This window comes from Rousettus aegyptiacus, unplaced genomic scaffold (genome assembly GCF_014176215.1).
Source record: "Rousettus aegyptiacus isolate mRouAeg1 unplaced genomic scaffold, mRouAeg1.p scaffold_m13_p_14, whole genome shotgun sequence".
Classification (NCBI taxonomy): Eukaryota; Metazoa; Chordata; class Mammalia; order Chiroptera; family Pteropodidae; genus Rousettus; species Rousettus aegyptiacus.
Genome location: NW_023416289.1, coordinates 53,940,039 through 53,966,270, shown reverse-complemented (window position 1 = coordinate 53,966,270; position 26,232 = coordinate 53,940,039). Strand labels below are relative to the sequence as shown.

Sequence of the window (26,232 nt, the reverse complement as noted above, 5' to 3'; positions counted from 1 at the left end):
TTGTAGCAAGAGGGAAAAAAAAGTGCTTTCTGGCCCAGGGTCTAAATTATAATTATGTACTGTTCCTGAGTGTCATGTCTTTTTTTTTTTTTTTTTTTTTTTATCTCCTTTAGCTCAATTCCTGTCATTTTTTCCTCTTTGTTTGCCAGTCATGATGTCATCACCCAGACATTTTTGAAGAGGATAGGTCAGATGTTTTGTAGCACGCCCCACATTTGAAGTTCGCTGATTTTCCTCATGGTTAAATTCAGATTACGCTTTTTTTTTTGGCGAGAGCACTGTTCGAAGCGGTGCTGTGTCTTTCTCGGTGCCTTAGGTCTGATGACGGTGACTCTGACCATTCGCTAAAGGTGACACCTGTCAGTTTTCTTCACCAGAAAGTAACTATTATTCCCTTTGTAACTAATAGCTGCCATGTGGGAGGTGCACTGGGGTGTCGTTGGGCAGGTGCTCCCAGGGGAGCCCTCGACTGACGACGTCACCTCCCCCGTTGGTTTCAGGGTCTAACGGCCGCAGGGCGGTGAACAGAGGCTACGTCACCAGCTTGCTCAGGCTCCATCAGGACTGGCAGAGCCACGACACGGCTAATACCCACGTGCTGATCCGCCGGGCACTTCTGCTCTGCCTGAAGCGCGTGGCCACCCTCCGGTCCGGCAGGGAGGCCTTCCTGGCGGCTCAGGGCATGGAGAGTCTCTTCAGCCTCACACAGGTAACCGGCACGGGGAGTCAGCGCCTCTGTCCTGGGTGACTCTGAGTGGTTCCTGAAGGCTGTCATTTGTGAATCATCCTGAGAAGAGGTGGGAAAACCATGCATTTCTCGCTGCCTGCCTTGGGCAGCTGTTCTGCATTCAAATTCTCATTCATTCATTCCATAGATGTTTGTTGGGTCTTCTCATTCATTCATTCATGCACGCCTTGATCGACTCATTCATTCGATACATGCTTGTTGGGTCCAGCCTGTATGGCGCAGTGGCTCATGTTCCTCATGGTTACATTCGGATTATGCATTTTCGGCAAGAATACCATTCGAAGCGGTGCCTTCCGCCAATGGTGCCTAAAACTGGAGAAAATGGATTCAAATCCCTGCCCTAGCACCTACCACTGTGGGTCTTTGAAGCCACCCAGATTCTCTGGGCTTCAAGGCTCTCAAAAATAGTGAAAATAATAAAGTGTGGTTGGTTATGTAGCCTAAGTCAGTTAACGTGGGGAGATCTTCGCCTTAGCGGAGTGCTCGCTGCGACTGAACTGCTCTGAGCCGTTCTGGGAGGAACCGGCACTGTGAAATCCACTGGGTGTTTCGACAGACGAGACCCCCTAGCCTGTGGGTCCAACATCCTAGCGGGGGGGTCAGACGTGAAGGACGCAAAGAACTTCACAAGGACAGCAATTGCATGTTGCTCTGTGGAATCAGTAACGTAAGGTCAAAGGTCTGCGGCGACACCGGATGGGGGAGGCGAAGGCGCTCCATCAGAAGGGTCACGTCTTCTCTGAGCAGGTGACGCCTAAGCTGAGACCTGAATTGTTATGGAGCTGCTCATGGCCAGTGCAAGAGGAAGAGTGTCTTGGGCAGAGGGAAAATAGCCCGCGTAAGGGCTGTTATTTATCAGCATCCTGGCAGCATCTGCATTTAGAGGTTCCTGGATTTCAATCCCAATAACACATTCCCTACTCTCCCTTGATGAGGGCGCATTTGAAGCCTGTGCAAGGCCACGCACGCCCTCCGCATCGCCAATGGGTATCTCCCCAGTATCCACCATCTGCTCCCCGATCTCCTCCCGGAACCAAGTTTGCTGCGTTTCACATGCGTTATGTTCCTTGCCTCTTCATATTAGCCAGTCTCTGTTCTCCGTTCATCGTTCTTTCTGCTTTTCTCTGGACAGCCTTCAATTTTTCTCTCCCCGAGTATATCTGAGATAATGAAGCACTGAACAAGAGTGCTGTTTTCCAACCATGCTGCTGGTAGACTTTTCACATTTAAAAAAAAATAGCATGTTCCCCGTCCTCTAAACAATAACGTAATGCTAAGCTGCAAACCAACATCGCATTTTCCGTCTGCTATCAGCTCTGGGTTTCTCTCCATCATTACAGCTTTCAGAATTTCTCAGTCATGAAATAGCCACATTCTACATTCGATTCCTCTGGATGAGGACATGCTTATGGATTTTATCAAGATTCATCATACTTTGTAAGCTCGGGTCCCCATGTTTCTCTTCTCTCCCTGGCCTAGTGGTGTGTCCCCCGCCCCCAAACTGCTGATGCCAAACAGCCCCCCAACTCCGGCTCATGAGCTTCAGGCAGCTCCTCTGCCCTCTGCATCATTGGCTGTTCCTCTGTTTGATGTTGAAAAACCAATTCAAAGGGCAGTAAAGGAAGAAGATGGTCCCAGAGGTCCATGTCTGTGATGATGAGAGGGGACAGAAGAGACCAGCAGAGCAAGATCTTCAAAGCAGGTCCTCAGAAGGTCATCGAAGACCTCAACGGCTCAACTCGGAGAACTTACAGGAGCCCAGCCTCCCGTTCCTGCTGGGAACGGAAGTGCGGGTGTGAGTAGAGGCAGGATCTGCCCTTCCTGGCCAGAGTTCCTTAGCTGGAGGGCCTCCCTGCACCTGGCCGTGAGCACAGCTGCCATCGTAACAGTCCTGGACTCCCAGCTGGCCATCCATCCTCTTCTCCACCAGGGAGGGCTCGCAAGTCACAGGATGGTCAGCTTGGGGACCTTGGCTTTATGATGTCATTTCAGTGGCTATGACAGATTATGCTGCTGCTGCTGATGGTGATGATGATGGTAATGGAGGAGGAGGAGAGGTTTGTACTGAGCACTTGCTGTGGCCTAGGGCGGGCTTACGAGTTTACACAGACTGTCTGATTTCAGCGTTTTAAAGGATTTGAAGCCAGTGGTCTCACCCCAAATCCATGCTCTGTCCACCTGCCCAGCAGTTCTCCAGGTTGAGCATGTGTCGCAGTCACCTGGAACACCGCAAGGCTCCGTCCTCGGAGCCTCTGTTTTCGTAGGTTTGGGGTGGGGCCTGAGACGTCATATTCCTAACAAGTTCCTAAGTGATGCCGATGCTGTCGGTCTGGGTAGCACACTTTGAAAAACCATTGTCCTGTGCTATTTTTCTCTGAGAAGGCGACAGCGCCTTTGATGTTTCCAATGTGATTACAAACCTAGTGGACAGAAGAGTGATGAAGAAAGAACCATTTTCGAGTCCTTCCCACAGCCTTCGTCCATCACGTCGTTCTCTGCCTTTCTGCTGACTGAGGCCACTGTGTACAGTGTCCCTCCGTCGGGGACCCCGCCCCTTTGTTTCCTGGGTCACACGTTCTTGCACACATCCTCTCAGCATCCCTTAAATGCCGAGAGGACCCTATTGTCCAGAAAGCAGCAGGGGTGCTGTGGGATGTGATGGGATCGTGGTGGAGCTTTCTATGAGGAAGGGGGGAGAAGGAAGGATGGCAATTCGAATGCAGAGTTGAAAAAGAACTCCCACAAGGATGCCCTAAGACAGTGTGAGGTAGTTATCAATTTGGAGGAATGGGTGATTGCAGATGACTCTTTACCTCCTAAGACTGAAGCCCAGCACGTGCTCTCAGATCTGCAGTCTGCCTCCCCTTTCTTCCTGCTCCCTGCTTAGTTCTCTCTTCTTCCAAACACTAACACTTTTCACTGAGCACTTGAAATCATCCGACGGGTCCCAGGGGTGAAATAGCTTCACGTCATTCATTTTCCACGGAGAGCATCTCCTGCTGTCGGTTCAGGACCCCGGGTTGGTACCGTTCGAGCACACAGGAGAGGGGAGAGCATCCTTGATTGTGTGAAGACATTTCTGTTTTGAAGGTGCACCGACTTTTATCATATTTTAGAGTCATTCAGGGAGCTTCCCTTGACTTCATGTCTGAATTTCTATAATTTTTCTTTTCTCCGTGTTCTCGCACATGGAGCTGCTTGTAATGTGGGCCTGAAGACGACATAGTGTGACCTCATCAGAGACAGCCACTCTGCCCCCAGGCAGGTGCTCAGCACTCCCACATCTCCCGTTGGCCTCAGAGCCTGCTGGAAGACCCTTAGGGATCTCGAACTGGAGGCTCACTCTGGTCAGCTTTCTGTACCGAGTCAGTGGACAAAACATTTACTAAGAGACTGAAGAAAATGACCCTTCTTTCTGCCAGAAAGATAACCCAACTCCTCCCAACTGTCTCTCTCAATTTAGTAAACTTGTGCTCACATTTTTCACAGTGTCTGAAAAGAAGAGTCTTGTCATGTTCCATCAATATCACAATGTGACGTCTGTGGACTGAGTTTTTCTTTGTTTCGGGTTGGCGCCAAGAGGGATCAATGCTATGGGCACCAAGGAGAGACATGTTACTCAATTTAGGTGCTGGGATTCACTCAGTCTCTTCTTCAGATTTCACATTTTGTCCTTTTCCCTTTGTATTTTCCTCTTTGGAGAGCAGCTGAGAGAGCAAAGTCAGACACCCATCGGTTCAGCTGCTCTAGTTTAGGCCGTCACTCACCCCGACACACGGCTGGCTGAAGGAAGATGCCCACTTCCTCCTCTCCCCCCAGCCACCCTGGACAGCGTCTTCCCTCAGGAGACCTGCAGCCTCCCTCGCAAGACTTTCAAGTCTGTTTTCAGACTCAATTTATTCCAATGGTCTGTGAGCTGTGAAAGAGAAATATAAAAATTCAGCTCGTACACCGGACCAAAGCAGCGCCCCTGTGAGACAACATCCTGCATCAGAAGGCTCGAGCAACACGTTCCGTCACGCCGCACAGCAGAGGGACTCTGAGTGAGATGCCGGTATCCCACATCGTCTCCTCTCTCTTCAGGACCGCCTGGGTGACAGCGGCTGGGAACCTGTCGTCTCCATCGCACTTCAGATCCTGAGGCGGTGCTACCCCAAGCGGCCGCTTCCCTTGGTCACAGCCAGCAGTGCCCATGCCTTCCCGGTTCCTGGGGACGTCGCCCCTGTGCCTCCACGCGCTCTCGCTGAAGGTAAAGCAAGAGGGTCACTGTGAGCTTCGTGATGAGGTTTGTTTTTTTTACATTTTGGCAGTATTTCAGAAAAACGTGGGGAAAAGCGAAATCAGTTTCTCTTATAGGCCGTGATGATCCAGTAAGCTAAGTAGAAAGATGTACAAAAAAAGCAAGTTTTTCATAGACAGACTGAACAAAATACCAAGCTCACTTATTTTGTCCGTAGTTATTAACTGTTGCCATGTTGCTTGATAGCTCTGAATGCCTGATCTCAGCTAATTAAAAAAAAAAAATCTATTCACCATCCCATGATTGAGTTCCTCCACTGTCCTGACTAGTTCTGGAATTAATTTGCCGTCAGGGTAAAATTGAAATAAAACTTTTGCTATTTAAAACCTCATTCTGGTCACATTAGAGTATTTGGAAGCACAATCGTCCAATCTCCAAGACTGTCGTCAGAAGATTCTAATGCTTTCTTGTCCCATTCTCCTTCCACGAAACAGATTTTCCACGGGCAGCAACTTGCCGTGATGGCACTGAATGCCTGTGTGGACTTCAGTTTTAAATACTTTCCTTTGTATCAAAGTTAGGGAGCAGCCCCTGTGCTGCCTAACTTACAGCACTTTTTGTATGTACGCGATCTCTCGTCTTTGCAGCGTGAGCAGCATGAAGACTTCTGGGTTGGGTGGGGAAGCCACGGTGGTATTTCTGCATCATTTTATTCTGCGTTCACTTTGCATTGAGCGTGGGACAGCAGTTTAGGCTTCAGGACATGATGCTCCCCCGTACCTGCCTATGTGCACGTGATTCTGGGTACTGATCAGCGTTAGGATGTGTTGGGCTATCGTGCACTCAATGATGAGCCCCTTAATTCTGAGAGGAAGAAGTACCAACCATTGGGCAGTGAGGATTCAATTCTAAGACAATTCCAAGCCTCACCCACTTCCCCTCTTTTTCCCCACCCAGAGGATTTTGAAGATGACAGTGATGATGAAGAAGAGGACAAAGACTCAGATTCTGAAGAGGTGAAAGTGGAAGTAGGTATACCAGTCTGTGCTTTGATTATCTCCACCTTCGCCCTGCACAGCGGACAGCATCACTGTCTGTGTTCGGCTAAGACCAGTGTGAAGCGAAGGGCCGACTTTTGTACTTCCTCCCCGGTGCCTGGCAGAGAGGGATGCTCGATAAATGACAGCTGCCATCTTCGATTTCCAGGTCGCTTCTTCTTGGTCGGTCCAGGGCAGTGTCTAATTGTAAAGTCAGAGGCTGTCCATTAGGAAGACACTAATACCCCATCAGGTAGACACTTAACCGCTGAGGGTTGATGTATTTAATGTGTGACATTCAGGCAAAGAGACCGTGGAAAGAGCTTCCATGAAACCTCTTCGAGTAGATCATACCTATCTCTGTGAGCCACTGTTCCTGTTTGCACAGAACCGGCGTGTCGTACACTTCCATTTGCCTCCGGGTCCATGTGAATTTTGCTGCCTTGAGCTGTGTGGTGCACCCTGGCCAGCAAGAAAGCGGTGCTCTTCATTCTCTGTCCCATAATGACCTATGCTGCAGAACAGAGATCAGCAACATTCTGCAGAAGGTCAGATCGTAACCGCTTTAGGCTCTGTGGACCACACAGTCTCTAACACAACCCCTCAGCCTTGCCTTTGCCACACAAAGACAGCATAAAGGATAGGGCACGGCTGCGTTCCAGTAAAACCTGGTTTTTAAAAACACAGTGGGACATAGGCGTGCTGAATACATCTCTAGGAAAGGGTTTATAGACCGTGGTGCTCCAGGAGTTTTGGCCAGATGGTTCTTCATCGTGGGGGCTGTTCTGTGCATTGTAGGATGTTTAGCAGTGTCTCTGGTCTCTACTCACTAGGTGCCAGTAGCACACACTCTTTTGTCCTCCAGTCAGGAACCAAAAATGTCTCCCAGAAGTGCCAAATGTCCCCTGGGGTCAAAATCACCCCTGACTGAGAGACACTGCTCTAGGGTAGTGGAACCTTTACGTATGAGTTATAATTCTGTCTCCATTTCTGTAGGTAGACATGAACTTGGACAGGCCTCTTCAAGTAATAGTTCCTTAATTTTGTCATCTACAAATAAGACTAAGAAGAAGTAAATGCTGCCTTTTATGACATTCCTGGAAATGAAAGCTGAATTTTAAAAATCCATCCCTCCATCCCTCGCATCTATCCATCTCTCTCTCTCTCCTGCCCTCTCTTCATGCCTCCTTACCCACTCTTCTACCTGCCTCCACCTAGAGAGAAAGAGGCTTTTAAAGTTCTCTATCATAGTAATCACTCACCTTGCTGATGATCATCGCAGACATACAGGGACTATCTCTTAGCCAGGTCTCGAGGTTAAGACTGCTATTGACACTCTGGCATTCTCCAGGTTTTGTTGATAAATAGAATCATTTCTGAAGTCATCAGTAGCAAATTGGTTCTTTGCTGTGGCTTGGCAGTGCAGGCCTATGAAGTCCTTGCTGAATTATTTGAATAATACCGTGCTGCTGCAGTCATTCATCAATGCCACTCTCTCCTCCCCTCCTACTTGCTCTGAACATCTAATGCAGAATGTCAGTCACCCCCTGTATCTGCTGAGGAGGGGAAGCCGCAGCCAGTGCCTCGCTTCACAGAGCATGGGGGGGGGGTGGGCAGGGAGCTTCCAGATAGGCTCCCTAGTCCCCACTCTGCAGATGATGGTGGGTTAGGGTGGAGTGGAATTGAAACAAACAGATCCAGCTGAGAAAGAAGCACGAGACAAATTGGTGAGGCCCTGAAAACTATTCATCAAAAGTCTTGAAGCCAAGGAGACGATGACGAGTCCGTGAGTGAGCATGAGGTACAGAGAAACAGAGGAGCCTCACAACCGGGGGTAGAGTCTGGGCTGCAGCGAGAGCAGGGGGAACCGGTGCTCCAACAAGTCGGGTTTTCCTTGGTGAGCCCAGCACGACTTTCTGCAAGACGTGCGCGGACAAGCAGCCAGAAACATTTGTTTCGGGTCACAGAGCCGACCCAGGCCTCTGACTGGCGGCCTTTTCATTTGCAAAGCTTAGTTAATAATTGGGACCAGTCTCTTAGAAAGAATGGTTGAAAGGAACTTTTTATCTGTGAAGGGTCTTCGGAGTGGAAAATCAGGTGCCATCTGTGGCTTAAAACTGGGACTATCAACATAAGAGAAACTTAGCAACACGTACAGACTAGATGTTGGCTTTTTTTTTTTCTTTTTCATGAACATAACCATGAGCTTTGGACAAACTCCTGAGAAGAGCATAAACAGCGAATTTTCTTCTACTCCCTTCTGTTCTTCCTCTTTAATGTTTTATTTCTCCCGGGTACTTTCTCGGATGTAACGCATGCAGGAGGCAGTGTGCTAAGTTCTTAGGGTTGGTAACACGATACGAAAGCAAATAAGTCAAATTTTTCTTCTTAAAAGAGTTCAGTGTAGTGAACTTGGGGATTCGTTCCCAGCAGAGTTGAAATCACTGCCTTCAGAAGGGCGGTGAATGCAACTCTAAGGCTGGGAAAAGCCAGTCTGGGAAGTGTCCAGTCTGAGGAGGAAGGGCCAGAAAGCATCTGGGTGAGGCTCTCGGGGAGATGGTGGGGGTGAGGAGGAACTGGGAGATAAACCCGGAAGTAGCAAGAGTGGTAGAATCTCCAACACCAGGCTCAGATGTTTGGGCCTGGTGTGCACTGTGTGTGAAAGTATCATTAAGTCAGCTTCATGGGATCCATTTTTCTTTTAATTTGAAGTTTGGAGGAAAACTGCAGAAAATGGTTGGAATACTCCACTTCCTTTTATCCCTGAATCAGGAACATATACATTTATTTTCTGCATTTATTTGATTTAGGCAAGAATAGTCTAGGTCTTCAGGAGTGGTCTTCAAGGGCTTCAAGGTTTTCCTGAACCAGTCAGACATATGCCTAAAACATTGGGTAGATTTTCCACCCTGTCTTTCATTAGGCAAACTCAATATTTGAGAGACATGGGCAGATGAAGAGACGGGACCGTTTGGTTCCTGGTGTCCTTTCTCTGTAAGGTTCTCCACCCTTTGGAATATATGGAAGTGCTTGGAGGAAGAGTCACCCTCACCATTAAACTATTATGAAATGATATCCTAGAAGAAAAAATAAAGGGTCTGGAAATAGTCAACCCAAGGAAGAAAAGACCTGTGGTGGTGACTCGGCAAACTTTGACGTGTATGGAGGGGTAAAGGCATAGCAGGAGGTTATGCACTCCTTGGGGCTGCCAGGCTCGGCATAGCACCTGCTGCCTGACTCTTGACTCTTGCAATCCGCCTCTTCCTCTCTCTGCCTCAGCGTAAGCACATTTAAGCCACGCCTTCTGCTGGTAATGCCTTTCCCCAAGTGTTTGCATAATCGGATCTTATTGTCATTTAGGTCTAGTTAAAGTGTTACCTCCTCTGCGAGGCTTTCTCAGGCCCCTCAATCCGGACAGCTATTATACTCTAGTCTCAGTCACGGTCACGGTCACTTTACCTACTTTCATTATTTCTGTGGGACCCATCGCTGTTTGAAATTACCTTATTCATTTGTTTGTTTTCTTATTCACTGTGTTCTTCTCTCACGAAAAGGCAGATTGCATGAGAGCGTGGACCTTCCTCTGTCCCATAGTCACTGAACCTTTATCAGTGAAGAGAGTAGGTACTCATAGTAGGTGCTCATTAAGCATTCGTGAAGGACCTAGACAGCAAAAGAAGGTAGACGAATATGTTCGGTAGATACAATTATGTTCATGAAGGCGTTGACGAGATAAATTTTCTTTATATTCCATTTATTGTTTCCATAGTTCATCCTGTTTTATATAAAGAATTATTTATTTATGATGAATGCTGATACATACTGATATAAATGCTGGGGAAAGTTGTATATCTTCTTTATTTTTGTTTTAAAAATACAACAAGGCTCATTAAATCATCCTTCACACAGGCTTGCCCTGTAATTTGGAGGCGAGGAAACCCTGTTCCAGGTTTGCGAAGAACCATCTACGTAGCATCTCTCGATTTTTTTCAGAGTGGCTTTCTTGGTTGTCATATGTTTGTTTCTTTGTTCTTTATTTTGATTCTTTTGAATATTCCATTGCAGGATGATGACTTGGAAACAGATGTGAACAGGCTGAGTTGCAAACCTAGTCTCGACCGACCTGAAGGGGAACTGACGCAGTATGCAGCGATGTGTCCCGAGCTCTCCTGCAGCTTCGAGGTAGGGCGTGTGCCGTGGCGCTGCTCCTTGGTGATGCCCGGTGGGTTCTCTGCAGGGCCTGGGAGGGCAAAAAGAGGTTTCCAGGTGGAGAGCATTGCTCATCATTAGCAATCTGCTACTGGGAGCTTTCTGAGAGAGGAGCAGACGGCTCAGCCAAAACGTGCAGAAGATGGCTGAGGGAGGGTGCAGGCGAGGGTCCCACAAGCTGACATCTAGGGTGGAAAGAGGAGGAAGGCACACATGGCTGCCTGCTGTCTGGTGGACAAGGTGCACTGAAAAAGCAAGTGAAAATTCTTCATGGTTTAGTTGTTCCCTTGTCAAAGTAAGGAAGCTGTAGTAGGTAGATTTTGAAGGTCACCAGCCTGTCACCAGAGTTGCTTTGCCAGTAGAAACACAAAGTGAACCCTTATATGTGGTGATGTGAATCCGGTGGCCAGTGTTGCTTCTCCTGCTGTTACTACCACTGGGTATTTCATGCCCGCCTGTTGATCCCCATTATTTGCTCCTAATAAATCATGAATTTGGCCACATTTAATGGTGCAAGGCAAGGCACATGCAGCAAGCAGTCACTATATTCTGTTTCACTCCAGAAAGCAGAAGGGGATGAGTGGGTAAAAATTTCAGGGAAGGAAATTTCAGGTCAGGGTAAGTAGACTTTTAAAAACAATTACAATGATCCTCCAATAAAAGGCACCGCCTTGGGGTGCAGCGAAGACCCTGTAAATGAGGTTGTTCAACCAGATTATAACTTGTTGAGGGTGTTGCAGAGGCATCACGTACTGTGTAGAGTAGTGTTAGATTCACCTAAAGCCTCTTCGACACGTGAGTTTCTATGATTATACCAACTGTCTGACTCTTGGAGCTTAGTCTTTCCTTGGCCAACCATGGGAAAAGCTCCCTCATTCACAGGATTTACCCTTAGCTCTGTGCTTAGAGGGTGAGGTCAGGGATAAAATTGTATTTTGCACCTGCAAGGGGACACTGACATGTCCTTTCTACTTTAAACCTGGAGGAACTGGAGTGCAATCCTGGAGGTGATTTGAACCCCGACGAGATGCAGCATACCAATCACCGCCACATTCCAGCTGATGCCTCCCCAGAGTGGCATTGCTTGAATAGGGACCAAAGCTCCTGGGGACGAGAAAGAGAAGACACGGTCCACACTTCCCTGCTGAGCACGGTGAAGTGGGGGAGGTCCACTGGGCATCTCGCCTCCAGAAAAGGACATGGAATGAACCCATCCCAAAGTGCACAGTCCAATGGTCTTGGGATGGATTCTTCTGGAAATGAAACCCTCGACACTCAGGCTTTTCTCAAAGAGGATGCTTGGGACATGGACATGATCTCCTGCCCAAGGACGAGTGCCCCCTTTCCCAATTCCACGAGATCTAGAGAATCTGTTGAAGTAATGGACAAACTTCTGCAAGCACATCCCAAGCACGTCCCCTTCCATGACCCCTACCTGTATATGGCCAAAGCCAGAGGAACCAGATCTGTGGCTGACTTCAAGACAGTGGCATTTCCTGATCTCTGGGGACACCGTCCGTCTTCCTCCCCCCAGCCCCTGCTCGAACGCAAATGTGGGATTCAAAGGTGATGGTGCTGCTGATTTGAGACCTGTAGTTTTCCTCTTCCCTAGCATTTTTGTAGGAGGAATGGTGTGGTCAATAGTTCTGTTCCCTGTAGAAAACAAGCATCAGTCAGGAGCATTTTCAAGCCTTTTTAGAAACTTTTGCCAAATGTACAAGCTTGCCTTTGTCCTAGGGCATTTCAGAACCACTGTGGGGTAGTAGGAGGCATGTGTTTCCTGAAAAAGAATCGTTTAGGTGCTTCAAATGCCACACCTTACCCCATATCCACTGCAGGCCACTATGGCAGAGAGAGGTAATCCAGTTTCTCCCAACACCAGTATCATTCCTCAGAGGAAAGTTCAGAAAAAACAAGTGTGGGATATTCGGGATCTCCTTTCTTGTTCACTGCAAATTGGGATCTGGTATCTTGTTAAGGAGAGGAGGTGGTGTACCTTCATCCCACAGTCCCGACCCTATAGAATCTGGCTTGGCTTGGAGAATAATATTCGGTATCACTCGAGGAGTGTTTGGGGGGAAAATGCATTCTTTAGGGAAGAAACACTGGGTGATGGATGATTCCCAGAATTCAGGAACGGGAGCTTTGCCTTTGGCTCAGCAAAGTGAGATTAAAATGAAAATTGCTAAAGCCAAGGGAAAAATATCATTTTCTCTGAAAAAAAAAAAAAAAATTGAGTATGCATGCACTAAAGCCGATGGAGCAAAGTGTGCATACCAGAAAGTTTCATTAACTTATTTTCCATTTCATTAGCAAATCAGTGGTGGGTCCCAGGAGCCACTCCCACTTGGGCTCCTGGCTGACATCTCTGTCCTCAGCCCCTGCACGTTGCTCGCCATGCTCAGCTCCTGAGAGACATACTGTAGGCTTCAGCTTCCCCCTGGAGAGAATGCCTTCTCTCTGAGTCCAGACCTCATGTCTACCTCCCCCTCCCTACCCCACCCCGGAGATCTGGCTTAGAAATTCAGGAAGAAATTCAGAAAATCAGGAGGATCCCTTGGGCTTTCTTCCTTGGTCTTACTTAAATCTTCCAGGTGTGAGTGTTTCTCGGAAGATTGACCCAAGTCTCTTGGAGCAGACAGCAGGCAAGGAATATGAGTAACGCGAGAGCCCAAAGGCTTGTTGGAGCCTCCCAGGCCTTAGGTTGCTAATAGGCAGTGACCTTGATATTGCCCTCAAAACTGTCTCCATGCAGAGGACTCCCTTATTCACACAGCCAGAAACCCTCAAAGCCCCTTGGCTCAGATGATCTCGACGAAACTCCCGTTCAAGTCCAGAAACCTCTGACTAAAACCCAGCATCCCAGCCTCCTCCCTTTCTCCTGCTTAGTGCCCTTTCATCTATTGATTGAGAAGAGAAGGTGGTGGTGGTGGTGATGGTGGCGCGTTATTTAACTCCTCTTTCCTATTTCTCCGGTGACTCCCTGGGCCTCTCCAGGGTGACCGTAGGCTGAGTGGAGTAAGGAGTGAGAATCAGCCTTCGAGATGTTCCCAATTTTTCTCTTTCAGGATTAAGATAATCGAGGACATCCGGAGGTTCATCCAGCCTGGTGACGTTATGAATAAAGTTGTTTTCAGCTTAGATGAGCCTTGGTAGGTGGTCCGGCGTGTTGGCAGGGAGATGGGGGGGGGGTGGAGGTTGGGGGGTGGGGTAGAGAGACCCTTTAGAATTCTGATAGTGAGTGGGAACAAGAGTGCCTCGTGCTAGTAATCCATTCCTGCTCCTGAAATCAGTGTGATGACTATTTGGGTTAAAGATCTGGAAGAGAAAGCTTATCTCAGCAATGTCAACATGTGCCCGGGAAGAGCAATAACTCATAGGCTCGCATGATCCCTGTCCAATTATAGGCCAGACACGGCTTCCGACGGTTTACGGTTCTCCTCCAAGTTCGAGTCAGGAAATCTTCGCAAAGCCATCCAAGTGCGTGAGTAAGTATGGAGGGCCGCGGTAGCCCGAGTGGGCATGTGGGGCGACCTCTTCTCTACTCCCTGCAGTGACCTCGCGTTGGTAGCATGAAACCAGCCGCCCTGGGGGGGCATTTACACCATGAAAAGTGGCAGATGCTACAAACGAAGGCAGTCGGTTGGTAAACACTGACCAGCACGCCACTGGGGGACTCACTATTGATGTCATGGCAAGGAGGACACCGGAAGTGGGCTGTTATGGATACACCTGTGTTCCAGATAATGGGTTCCTATTTGGATGTGAGGACACTTTGGGGCGTTTGTATTCTACCGATGCCAGGGCTGGTTGTGCTGACATGAAAGGGTACGCAGGATCCCCTATCCCTGGACCTTTTCGTGTCCCATAGCTGTGTATTTAGGGGGCAGAAACCTTGGCCTTCCCGGAGAGAAAAGAGCCTTCTTGCAGTCAAGGAGACGATTAGTGCCTTGTGTCCCTACCGCAACAGACCAATGAGCTCTCGTTGACAGGAAAGGATTTTCTAGACAAGGAAGTCTATGGCTGCTCAAACTAGAAGAGGGGCAAAAACAGACATTTCCAGTGGTGGAAGAGATCACCATTCTTGCTTTAATTCTTCCTACGATGGCAGTGTAGACTACGTTTGCCATTTGCCAAAAGGCAAGGTATAAGATTCATCTCCTGTACCTTCTGAAAGGAACGGTCCACAACATTCCATGGTGTAGTGGTCTCAGACTTTGAGACCAGAAATCCAGAGCAACAACAGCCCTTTCCAACCAGGAGACAGAGCATGTCACCCAACTACGCCATGCCTTCATTTCCTCACCCACGAAGAGGGGACAGTAAGAGCAGCCACCCCAGAGGGGTCTTATGAGAGTTAGATAGCCTGTAGGCAGCTCTTAGACGAGAGGCTGTCATGTGGTGAGTGCTCAATCAACATTAGCTCTGATTCTAGGGGGAGCAGTCACGGCGAGCTAGGGCTCAGAACTTAGTGTTGCTTGAACCCATTTTGTATCCGCTAGGAGTCATTTCTGGAGTTTTTATTTTTTGGAGGAGAGGTAAATGGTGACCTGTCTCTCTGTCTCTCTGTCTCTCTGTCTCTCTGTCTCTCTCTGTCTGTCTGTCTCTCTCACTCCCTCCTTCCCCACCCCTCTCTCCCTCTCTCCTCCTCTCTCGTACATGGAGTATTTCAACGAACCCCCCAGCACATGGAATCAGTATGCGTTGAGCTGCTTGGGCTGACAAAGGGAAAGACCATCATGCCGAGAATCCTCACCCACCTTCTTCTCTTTGCCAGTTCACCTTCTACCTCTTCCTACGCTTTTATTATTCCTTCTCTCTGTGTATAACGTTCACAGGGTCCAGGAGAGAAGGCCTACTTAGGAATCTGCTGGCGGAACAGCGATCAGTGCAGGGTGTGCCTAAGCTGCTGGCCATGCTCAGGTCTCTCCATATATCTGCCTTTGGCCAGAGTGTAGATCCTAAATGGATCAGTTGTGGTCAGGGCGACGGTCACATGACAGCAAACAAACCTACTTACAGGCAAGGGATTTTTATGATCTTTTTTTGGAGAGAGCATTGTGGGCATAGCAAACAATTTAAGGGCCACAGACCTTCCACAATGGTTCGTGTGAGTGCCTCTCAGTAGGTCACTTTCCTCATATGGCGACCTTAGCAGTTAGAGTGTGGAGTGGGAATCCATCAGTCAGCTCTACACTGCTCTGATATGTTTCATCCAGAGCTCTACCTTTCCGCAAATCCCACCATAGATTGCCCTTTATCATGGGCCCAGGGCAGGAGAGCATGACTATATCAGAGCAAAAACATTGCCCTTTCTAGAGGAGCAGCTCCAGGAGCGTGCCAAGGGGATAGGACAACAATATTTTTGGAAATGAAGTGCTGTACTATGTTGGAGTCAAAACTGCATTGCTAATTCTTTTGTTAAAGCTCAGAAAATTAATTAGCTTTGGAGACAGAGTGACTGGGATGGGAAGGAAACAACAAGAGCCTCTTGGGGTCCTGGAAGTGACCTGTATCTTCACCTGGGCAGTTGTCAAACAGGTGTATCCAGATGAATTTGTTTAAATTTATTGAGTTACATGTTTGAGATTTGTGAATTTTCCTGCATGTATGTCATATCAATTAAGAAAGGGGAAAAAGTGAACGAACACCCCCTGCATTGCCAGCATATCTCATGTTTGTTGCTTTGCTGGGGATTTACGTATGTACATATACATATACATATACATATATAAATGTGTATTATTATATTAGTTATATGCATCACACATATATTAGACTAGTTAACCTTTATAAACACCACTGCATGTTTAGACACTATTCCCACTTTCCAAGTGAGAAGACTGAGGCTCAGGGGTGATGTCCAGTTTCAACCAGTAATGGCACGTCCGACCAGAGGTGATTGACTTTTCTCTGGGAAAGAGTACGCTTGCATTTTTCTAGCTGGATAGAGACTTCATTACAATTTAATAAAAAACATATGCTATGCTGGTGTCGCTGACTCTTCTAAAACCAAAATGCCGCCCACCCCCCTGCCCTAAATTCTGATGACCTCCATCCATGGCTATGAGACTCGGATGATGGGAGGATCACTCACTAGTGCACCGAGAGCCTGGGTCTTGGGTCTGTGATGCGCAGGTCCTCAGGGTCGAAGGTTGCCTGTCAGACCCTTCACGCTCCTGCCTTCCCTCCGACCTTGCAGGTTGGAGTACGACTTGCTGCTCAACGCCGACGTGAACAGCACGCAGCACCAGCAGTGGTTCTACTTCAAGGTGGGCGGCATGCGGCCCGCCGTCTCTTACCGTTTCAACATCATCAACTGTGAGAAGCCCAACAGCCAGTTTAATTACGGTACGAGCTCTGAATAGACGGCTTCCGGATGACAGCGGGGGTGATGCCGCTCAGTGACAGTTCGTGTCACCGTCAGAAGCCCTGCTTGGGTTCCAAAAGGGTTCGAAGGAGGGAGGGTTGACACGTTTGGGTTGCCAGGCGTGGCAAGACGGCGGGGAAGCTAAAAATCCTCGCTCTGCCAGGGGACGTGAATACCGCGCGAACACCCCGCCAATTTCCGACCCCCTCGCCCCACCTTGAACGTCTTGAGGTCGGTGAGCCCTCTCATTTATATTTTTTCTCTCTATCTCCCAAATCCCACGGTCTCAGGATGGATTTATTTGTTACAGACAGGCAAACAGCACAATCCAATACCAATTTACATTCCAAGAAAACTCTGGAGAAAGTTTACCTTCTCCTGAATACCTGTGCCATTTTTAGAGGAGACCTGCAAGGGACAAAGACTGACTAGCGGCCCACATTTATATGGCACATTTGCAGGAATGAGAAATCTTGTGTTTTTTTCTGGGTCATGGACTAATTCATTGAGCAGCTTTCAGTAAGGAGTAAATGAATGTCCCCATCTCTCCGGGTCTGAGCACAGGATACCGCCTCTGTTTTGTTCTGCTGCTGGAGAAACGGGAAATAGGGACCTTGACCCTTGTATTCACTTCGTAATGAATCGCCACAAACTTTATGGCTTAAACCAAGACATGTTTACTCTCTCACAGTTCTAGAGTCCCCAAGCCCACAATCAGTTACACTGGGCTAATGCCAAGGTGTTGGAAAGGCCGTGCTCCGTCTGGAGATTCTAGGAGAGTTGCTGTTTTTTCTCCTTTTCCAGCTTTTAGAGCTACATTGTTTGCACTCCCTGGTCCCTTCCTCCATCGTCAAAGCCAGCAGCAGAGCATTTTCAAATGTTTCTCTGCTTCAGTCACACTGCTTCTCCTCTGTAGTCTAACCTTGTTCAGACTCTCATCTAAGGATGCTCGTGACTGAATTTGGGGCCCACTGGGATAACCTCCTCATCTCAGGGCCCTTAATTTAATCAGATCTACAAAGTCTCTCTTGCCATGTAAGGTAACAACCCCAGGTTCTGAGAATTACGACCTGGATGTCATTGGGGGCCACTATACAGCCTGCTACAACAGTTTTGCCCTTTTCTCTTTCCTCGGTGGATTAATCCTGCCTTTGTTTTGTGCAGGAATGCAGCCAACTCTGTACTCTGTGAAGGAGGCTCTTCTTGGCAGGCCCACCTGGATGCGGACAGGCTATGAAATCTGTTATTACAAGTGAGTTGCAAAGGCATTGTCTCTACTCTTTCATTCTCTTTCAATCTCCTGCTTTTCCACATTGCTCTTAGAAACCTCAGCAATCTGAGCTTGTCTGTTAGACCTGTCACCGCCTCAGCGGCAAGTGCGTCGCCCTTCAGAGGCATGAGCATGGTAAGCGGCACTCACGGTAGACCCCAAGAAATAGCTTTTGATTTGCCGAACGTGGTCCATCTTCCTGTAAACACATTGCAACCTCGATGAGGCCGTGTTGGACATTAGAAGTTGTATGGCCTTCACCTGTGATTAATGTGTCAAGTTTAAGCTTTTTACCTCTTTCCATTTTTTTCCCGGTGAACAAAAAGTCCCGACCTTTTCTCGCCCATCCCATGCTACAGTTTTCCAGAGCAGCTGAGAGCGGGTAGGCGATACATAACATTTAGGTCACTGCGCCTCCATAGTAAGTTGATTTGGAAAAATATAAAAGAGAGACAGTCTTCAAAATTCATCTTCATCACTTTACCGGTAGCCATTTTCATCAGCGTGACCTATAAAATTATAATGAAATTTAAATTAGCCATATCTTTCAATCCAAGAAATCTAGACCCGCAAATTGCTGACTTGTGCTTTTTTTTTTTTTTTTGGATGGAAAATAAGATGCTAAAAAAACCTGAAATCAGACATTCTAGAATTTAGGTTGTCTTCAGTCTCACAGAGAGGATAGGCGCTTTTGCCTCTTGGCCTTTGAGGCTGGGAGGACAGGAGCACCGACAGACACGAAAGGTCAAGAACAGTTGCTCTGTAAGACACAGAGGCAGAAATCGCCACAGAGGCAACGGTCTGCACCACAGAGCTGCGCTGACCGACCGTTTATAAAAGAGGCGGCAGCCTGCAGTCCTTGATGTGTTGGGACATGGGCCTAAGGAGCATTTTTATTATGTTCTTTAGAACAGTAGCAAAATATTGCAATTTCGTCGATTTTCCATTCACCTCTACGGCAATGACTCTCCGGCCTATCTACTTAGAGACTCTGAGGATCTTTCTGTGGTCTGAAGAGATTTAGACTAAAAATCACCTCGAGGTAATAGAGGCCACAGCTGCAGGGGAAAATAATGAAAACCTAGATTTGAACGTCGGTGTGTCAAGAATAGCTTTTCGTGTCCTCTGAAAAGAGTAACCTTAAATAAACATGAAAGACGCCACTTGCAGCAGGCTGTGGATCTGGAGCTTAGTAAGAGATTGGACAAGCGTAACATTTAGCATCCTCTCCCGGTGCGGCCTAGCTCTTTCCCGAGGCTGGCCGTCTTGCAGGAGGAGGATAAGGAGCAGGCTTAAGGGGAAGGACTAAGCACCTGTGGAAGGGAGAAGGAAGACGCTATGCATCCAAGAAAGCACAGCCTCAGCCTGAGGGAAGCCAGTGCCCACTTTACAAGCCCTCAGATTCATTAACAGGGCAATCATTACGTGATTAAAGAGGAGCAGAGGGGTGGCAGGAAGGCCGTGAACGTATAATGTGATTCATTTCTCATATGCTGGCCATGAATGCAGCAGAGATAAATGGATAAGATTGCTACATCGTTGTGCGGTCTGTTTTATGATTACTCACCGCGTTGTGTTAATATAGTTCTAATACAGTGATCCAAAGATGGGACAGACCCATATATCTCAACTTGGCCATAAACCAGAGTACCTTTCAACTGCAGAATGCAGTATCGCGATCCGAGTCGATTTGCCCTAGAAGATTTCTTTGCTTCATCTCTGCCTTTTTTCTCTCCAGTGGGAGAACCGTGCCTCCTTATTTGTCTTCGATATATCATATGGAACTCAGAAAGTTCTGTTTTTATCATGCTGTGAAATTCCCGGATCTAGTGCCATGTTCTGTGCCAGGATGCTTACTGTGGAGAGAACCAGGGGCCATGGTACCCGAGTTTGTATATGGATGGGTGAAAGAGAAGAAGGTAGTCGGATAGAATGGAACACTCTCGTCTCCTTCAAAAAGTGACAGTGATGGCCTGTGATGGGGGCGGGCTGACTGCTCTGTGGGTCCTATCATCAGTTAGAACGCAGCCTCCAAACTGTTTTTGCTAAGCTATTATTTATTCATGAACTTCTCACATAGATGTGTTTATAAATTTTTTGATCAGTTATATACACATTACTATACTGATAAATTATATGCATTAGGAAAGATGCAAAAGGTTAAGGTTTTTAAATGAGGAGGAAAAGATGAAACAAATAATCATTTTAACTGTCTACCCCATTGTCATGTGGTCGACCCTTGGGGCAATGCAGGGGTAAGGAGCACTATTCCTCTGCCCAGTCAAAAATCCATGTTTAACATTTTTTTTAAAATTTTTTTTAGGCAAGACAACCCTTGGTTGACCTCACAGATTGCAAGGACCTTGTCAGCTTATAATCCTTTATTTTTATTTTATTTTTTATGCTTACAGCACCTGGTCTTCCTAGGTGGTCCCTCACCCAAGTACTAACCAGGCCTGACCCTGCTTAGCTTCCAAAATCAGACAGGATCGGGCTTGTTCAGGGTGGCATGGCTATAGACTAAATATCCATGTATAACTTTTGACTTCCCCAAAACTTAACTATTAGCCTACTGTCAATCAGAGGCTTTACCGATAACATAAACAGTTAATTAACATATATTTCATATGTTATGTATATTATATACTATATTCTTATAATAAAGTAAGCTAGAGAATTAAGAAAATAATAAGAGTAAGTACATTTAATATATTTATTTTAAAAAATTGTGCGTAAGTGTATCTACACAGTTCAAATTCTTGTTGTTTAAGGGTTAACTGTATTTTTATATTGGTGATAACTCAGGGCATATAGCCTTAGGGTTCAGCATGAAAAATATAATATAAATAGTCTTTTGGATAATTTTGAAAATCATTGTTTAACTTCCCAGACCTGATTAGATTATTTTTATATAAGTAAGAATTCTTGAGAAAGCTGGTATTAAGAGTATGGTAGGGCATACCCATTCTTCCACTTTCTTGGCCATTTCTACTTAAAATAATACTATTGTCGTTCTATGACTTCTAAGCAGAATTTTAAAAACTGTCTATTTTACAAGGTTTGGTTTAGGTAATATAAGTGTGAAGCCACTAATCTAGGCTTCTGCAAACTTAAATACCTTGCCGGAAGCTAAAAGCAAAATAATGTGGTATGACCTATTTCTACCCCTTCTTTTGGGAGCCTCCTCCCATACAGCAATCGATACTTAACTACTTGACGTATGAAAACCGTAGCTGCGAAATGCAATGTGTTTTTCATATCCCAGCCTTGGAAAACAACAGAGAAGAGTGGGTAAAATGGCTGTATCATATTCTAGTTTGTTTTGTAATTATCACTGCATCATATTGACATGGGCTGTGTCAGGCCAGTGGTGTTAATCCCCAGATTAAACCTTAGACAATTTCTTTCTCATTACCTAGATCCTAAGAAATTTAAAGAGAAATTCTAGTGCTTTCTCCTTGTGCTCATTTGCTCCCTCTGCCCCCGCCCCACACCCTCACCTCCTCCCTCTCCCCAACCCGCCTAGCAGACCACTAGGCCAGAAAACACAAAGCGATCCCACTGGAAGAACGTTAATGGGCAGGCTCATTTTTTCACGCCTCTCGTGAAAGCAAGCAAGGCCAGTCTCGGTTTCTGCCTGACTTAGTCCCCTGCGGTCTGCTTCTCCGGGCACCATACACCTTTGCAGAGGCCCTCCCAGCTCCAGGCTAATGTCATTTCGGTGCCAAAGGGCAAGGAGAGGGAAGCAGCATGCTCGGCGTGGCGGTGTAGTGCTCAGCGGCCCATCTCTTCTGACATTTATCTCCGCCAGTGAGAGAAGATGAACAGCTCACTCATGAAGATGAATGTCATCCAAGAGCTCGGCCATCATGCCTCCTTCCCAGGGATCTCGGGAGAGAGGATGGGTGTTATGTAGATGATTAGAGACACCGCAGACGTGGGGGAGCCGGGTGACTTGGCCGTTCACCCTATCAGGCCCCGTGAGGTGAAGTGACGCACCCTTGTTAAACACAGCCATCGTCATTGCAACATTGCCTAATTTACTCTCTCTCTTAGCATTTGTTTATGTCATACACACAGAGGGGGGAAAAGAAGACTTCCCAGCATATTTTTAAGTACAAACGGAGGTAGATTGAGTATATAACTGCATTTGTGTGCTTTGTTCCTTGCTTCATTGAAAGCTTTATGATTATGAAAGTGCAGATCATTCTGAAGATAAATGGTTCAGGGGACAGGAAAACAAAGAGGAGGCTTTTATCTGTAGGATGGCTGGAAGCCTGCGATCTCAGGTCCTCTTTGACCCTAGATGGCCTACCTGTCTGGGTTCCAGCAAATCAGAGATCACACTTGATTTCACCAGGCTTCTCCCCCTACCTTGGAGAGCATCTTGAGGAGAGAAAGTGCTTAGAATCAAAATCCTACCACTCCTTAATGTTGTGGTCTTGGGAAAATTATCCCAGCCTCTCTCGACCTCAGATTTCTCATCTGTAAAACAGGGATAACAATGGTATCTACCTCAAAGAGCTGTTCTGAAAATGAAATGAGATAAAGCACATGGAAAGCTTAGAACAGTGTCTGGTACATAGTAGGTGTTCATGAATGTTAGCAATTATTATTTATAATTAGTAGAACCACCTTACTGGTATCACATACCAATGACATAAAGAATCATAGTGATATGGATCAATTTCATCAGTTCTCATCTGGATTATTTTGCATTCCTTCTTTGATTTTAGACTTTAAGTTTATAGGCAGCCTTGATTTATGAAGATGAAAATTTCAAATTCTTGCTTGATGAATTGGGACAAAAAAACCTCTTGCCCATTCTTAAGAGAGGTGATAATAATAAATAATAATAATAATAATAAATCTTGACTTTGAAGTAAGCCCACACTTAGGGTTGAATCCTGCTTACTATGCCTGTTGTATGGAGTTTCCCAAGACATTTCACACCTGTGATCCTCCATTTCCCCATCTGTAGAGTGTGTATAATACTTAGCTTCAAAAGGGGTCATTACAGTTAGAGATAATATGTGTTAAGCATCCTAGTTGTTACTCCTGGAGTCGTAGGTCCATTTTTTCTACAAACTGTAACTGAGCAGCTGCTAAGTTCAGGTACCGTGTGCCAAGCATGAAGATACATGAATGAATTAGCATGATTCCTGCCATGTTGTGTTGGCAGTGAGGGAGAGACACAGTATGATGTGTAAGAACTACGTGAAAGGGCAGATATCAGGGAAGGCTTCCTGGAAGAGGAAGTGTTCGAGTTGAGTCTTGAAGGAAGACGAGGAGCTAGCTGAACGAAGGAGGAGGAAATGGTTTTCCATATGACAGAAGAACAAGGGAACCATTTAAAATATGAGAGGTGAATGTGACTGCCTTGCAAACATCCCTCAGTATGTTCACATAAGAACTGGGAAAACAAAAATAATTTGTTGATAGGATCTCACTTTATCGTGGACAAATTGTCGTAAGCCAAGTGTTTCACTTTAGGGACATATCAGGTGTTTCATGTTGAGGAAGGTGGTCTTGGGAAAGTTTAAAGGTCTCTGAAGAGGGAAGTTTCAGGGGCAGTAGAATCATTTCCTGGATCCTCCAGTTACAATACGGGTACCAGGAGTGTTGGTGGGGAATCCCGACGTTTGTTTTAGGTCCAGCTAGAGTTTAAACCCCAGGCTAGGGTAGTGACTGAATTTCCTTTAGCCAAAACTCATCCTGGATGAGAAATATCCATCTTTTCTTAAATTCCAGCAGTCTGCAACCATCCTGAAACAGACTTATCTTGGGGAGCTTTTAGTCTTGGCCATGAGAAGTGGCCTGGGTGAGTGTGTGTGTGTGTGTGTGTGTGTGTGTGTGTTGGTATGAGAAGATAGATTTCATATAGATAAAACTACTATTCAAATTCCTTACGCTTTCCTTGAATCACTAGCACCTGGGTCCCTAGAAGCTCAAAAGTTATGAATTGTCCCATTTTCTCTCTCTTTCGATTTCATGATATCTGTTCCTCCCCTAGAGTCCAGGTTTGGTTTGAAGGCAGGAAGAGCAAAGAGATGGGGATTTCACATTCTCCCTTCCTTTCTGTCTTACCCTCTCCAGTGGCTGGTGGGGTAAAGCTGAGTTTGCTTAGTGCGCATGTGCCTGTGATTTCAGTGTACTTGAGAGCACAGTGGGAAACCTAAAAAAATAGCAAGACTCCTGTCCAGTGAGATCATGCCCACTTGCCCTTGGGGGCAGCTCTTAACCTGGAGGACAGGTGCATGTCATTGTTTGCAAGAACCGGGCGATGTTGAGACATTATGTGTGTTTCCACCTGCCTTTACCCTCACGTGGGGTGTGTGTGTGTGTGTGCAAGTGTGTGCTCCCATATCTTTGTTTACAGGTGAAACTCTTCCATGTTTTGACCATTTTGACAAGCTTGTGTCATTTTGGTCGGCTCTTCCATTGTGGGAAGGTGTGATTGGCTAGGCTCATCTCAGTGTGCACTGAGGATGCATTTGCTGGTGGAGACTTTATGAGTGAAATCAGAAAGAGAAAACAGGTAGAGCACATGTGGCCCGCAGGCTTTCCGGGTGCCCATCTGCTTCGTTACGTACGTTCTAGTAACCAGAGCTTTAGTTCAGAAGAAACTACCGAACGTTGGAGAAATCTGGAGGAAGTAGACTCAATTAGGTATCGAGATTCAAATGGTGCCGTAGGTGAAGGTGCCTTTTTGAAGTTTCGGGTCCTGTTGTCACAGAAGAAATGGGTCCCATTAATGTGATGCTGATCAGGTGGGTGGGGTGGTCGCTCAGGGCTCACACCATTAGGGGGCTTCCTTCTCTTCCTAGAATGACCAAGGCTCTGGGGAGCCATGTGGGAAGAAACTGAGGCAAAAGAAATGTATCAGACCATAGTTCATGAGACTACCATGCTCTGTTACTCCCATTTCTAGTTTCATAAATTAAAAATAAAACTGCAAAACTCTTACTTGCTGCTGCTTTTTTTTTTTTTTTTTTTTTTTTTTTTTGCTCTGGTAGGGGTGGGCGGCATGAAGGTAGCAAAAAGTCAGGAAAGAATAATTCAATAATCCGTATTTTTTATATGTTGCAAGAACACACAAAATAATTATCTACTTCTTCCCTCTCCCCACCCTTTCCCCCAAGAAAACCCCAAAGCACAGTGGGCAAGTAAGCCAGCATTGGAAATGTTCAGAGGTGCAATTGCATCTTGTGGTGTCTGTGCATATTTTTTTGCGATACGATGTGGGCTTGATGATAACATCTCTCAGGAAGGCCTGCACAGCTGTCTCAGCATCAACGGGCAAGGCAAGAACATATTTGGCAGCGTGTGGGGGAAAATATTGTGCAGACTGTACTTCTGAGGGCAATTTACTTTGATACTGTTCTCTGAAGTCTCAAAATTGGTCCTACATCTTTGACAGAGGAAAATGTGCAGGCTCAAGCTCTAAGAAGCCGAGCTGCATTTGGGGTGAGAAGTAGATCCCGCTGGGAGGATCCATTGTGTAGTGGAAAGAACAGAGGCTTGGCAGACAGACAGATCTGGGTTCGAGTCCCATATTAACCTCCTACTAGCTCTGTGACCTTTGACAAGTTAACTTTCCTAAGCCTTTGCTTCTTCATCCACAGAATGGGTCATCACAGGGATAACGTGAGATGGCGTATGTTACGTTTTAAGTTGGAACTGAATATTTGGTGTTTGCTTAATAAACCCACTTGGCAGGTGGAAGGGAAAGCAAGCACTTCACCGTGTGGTCTAGGGAGAGGTAGAGGTGGGGCCAACTCAGATTTGAGTAATAAAGTATATGTCGGCAGTAGGGTCCTAGGAAAAACAGAACTCTCCACATTTTCCTGTTTTTCCTAGCTCAGCAACTCCATAGGCTCATTTACCAGACACAGCAAGGAAAGGCCCGTGGCATAGATACCACAATTAGGAGCCAGGTGGACCAGCCTAGATGATGCCAGTTTGGCTCATGACCTGGCAGTAAGCTCACTTGCACATTTCTCTGTTTTCTAAACTTCTCCCACATCGTGTTTCGAATAAACACTTTGCCAGTGTATAACGCGAGAGGTTTATAGCGCCTAGAACCCCAAACGACTGTTTCCCCCGCCGCTCCCTCATTCTCCTCTCTTCTCCTTTCTCTTGCAGAAACCATTACCGGCAGAGGGCCACTGTCATGGGGGGCGCGTCTGGGAAGTGTTATTATACCCTCACCTTTGCCGTCACCTTCCCGCACAGTGAGGATGTCTGCTACCTGGCCTACCACTACCCGTACACTTATACCACACTCATGGTAATGTCCGCTTCCCAGCATCACCCCAGCAGGCCTGGAAGGGCTCTCTGACGTTGTCCCAGAAACAT

At 46.7% G+C, this 26,232-nt stretch overlaps 1 protein-coding gene and 1 pseudogene across 1 annotated transcript in view; one reads left to right on the top strand and one right to left on the bottom strand.

Annotated features, from left to right (window-relative positions):
• AGBL1 (ATP/GTP binding protein like 1) overlaps positions 1-26,232 on the top strand; it is a 350,762-nt gene that overhangs the window by 63,431 nt on the left and 261,099 nt on the right. The window contains exons 7-16 of the mRNA XM_016151651.2: positions 501-709; positions 4,832-4,997; positions 5,946-6,016; positions 10,091-10,207; positions 11,220-11,800; positions 13,303-13,386; positions 13,642-13,722; positions 16,437-16,585; positions 17,769-17,856; positions 26,020-26,164. Of these exons, the coding sequence (XP_016007137.2) occupies positions 501-709; positions 4,832-4,997; positions 5,946-6,016; positions 10,091-10,207; positions 11,220-11,800; positions 13,303-13,386; positions 13,642-13,722; positions 16,437-16,585; positions 17,769-17,856; positions 26,020-26,164 (1,691 nt within the window). The remainder of the gene's footprint in view (positions 1-500; positions 710-4,831; positions 4,998-5,945; positions 6,017-10,090; positions 10,208-11,219; positions 11,801-13,302; positions 13,387-13,641; positions 13,723-16,436; positions 16,586-17,768; positions 17,857-26,019; positions 26,165-26,232) is intronic.
• Positions 20,277-20,395, bottom strand: LOC118611786 (annotated as a pseudogene).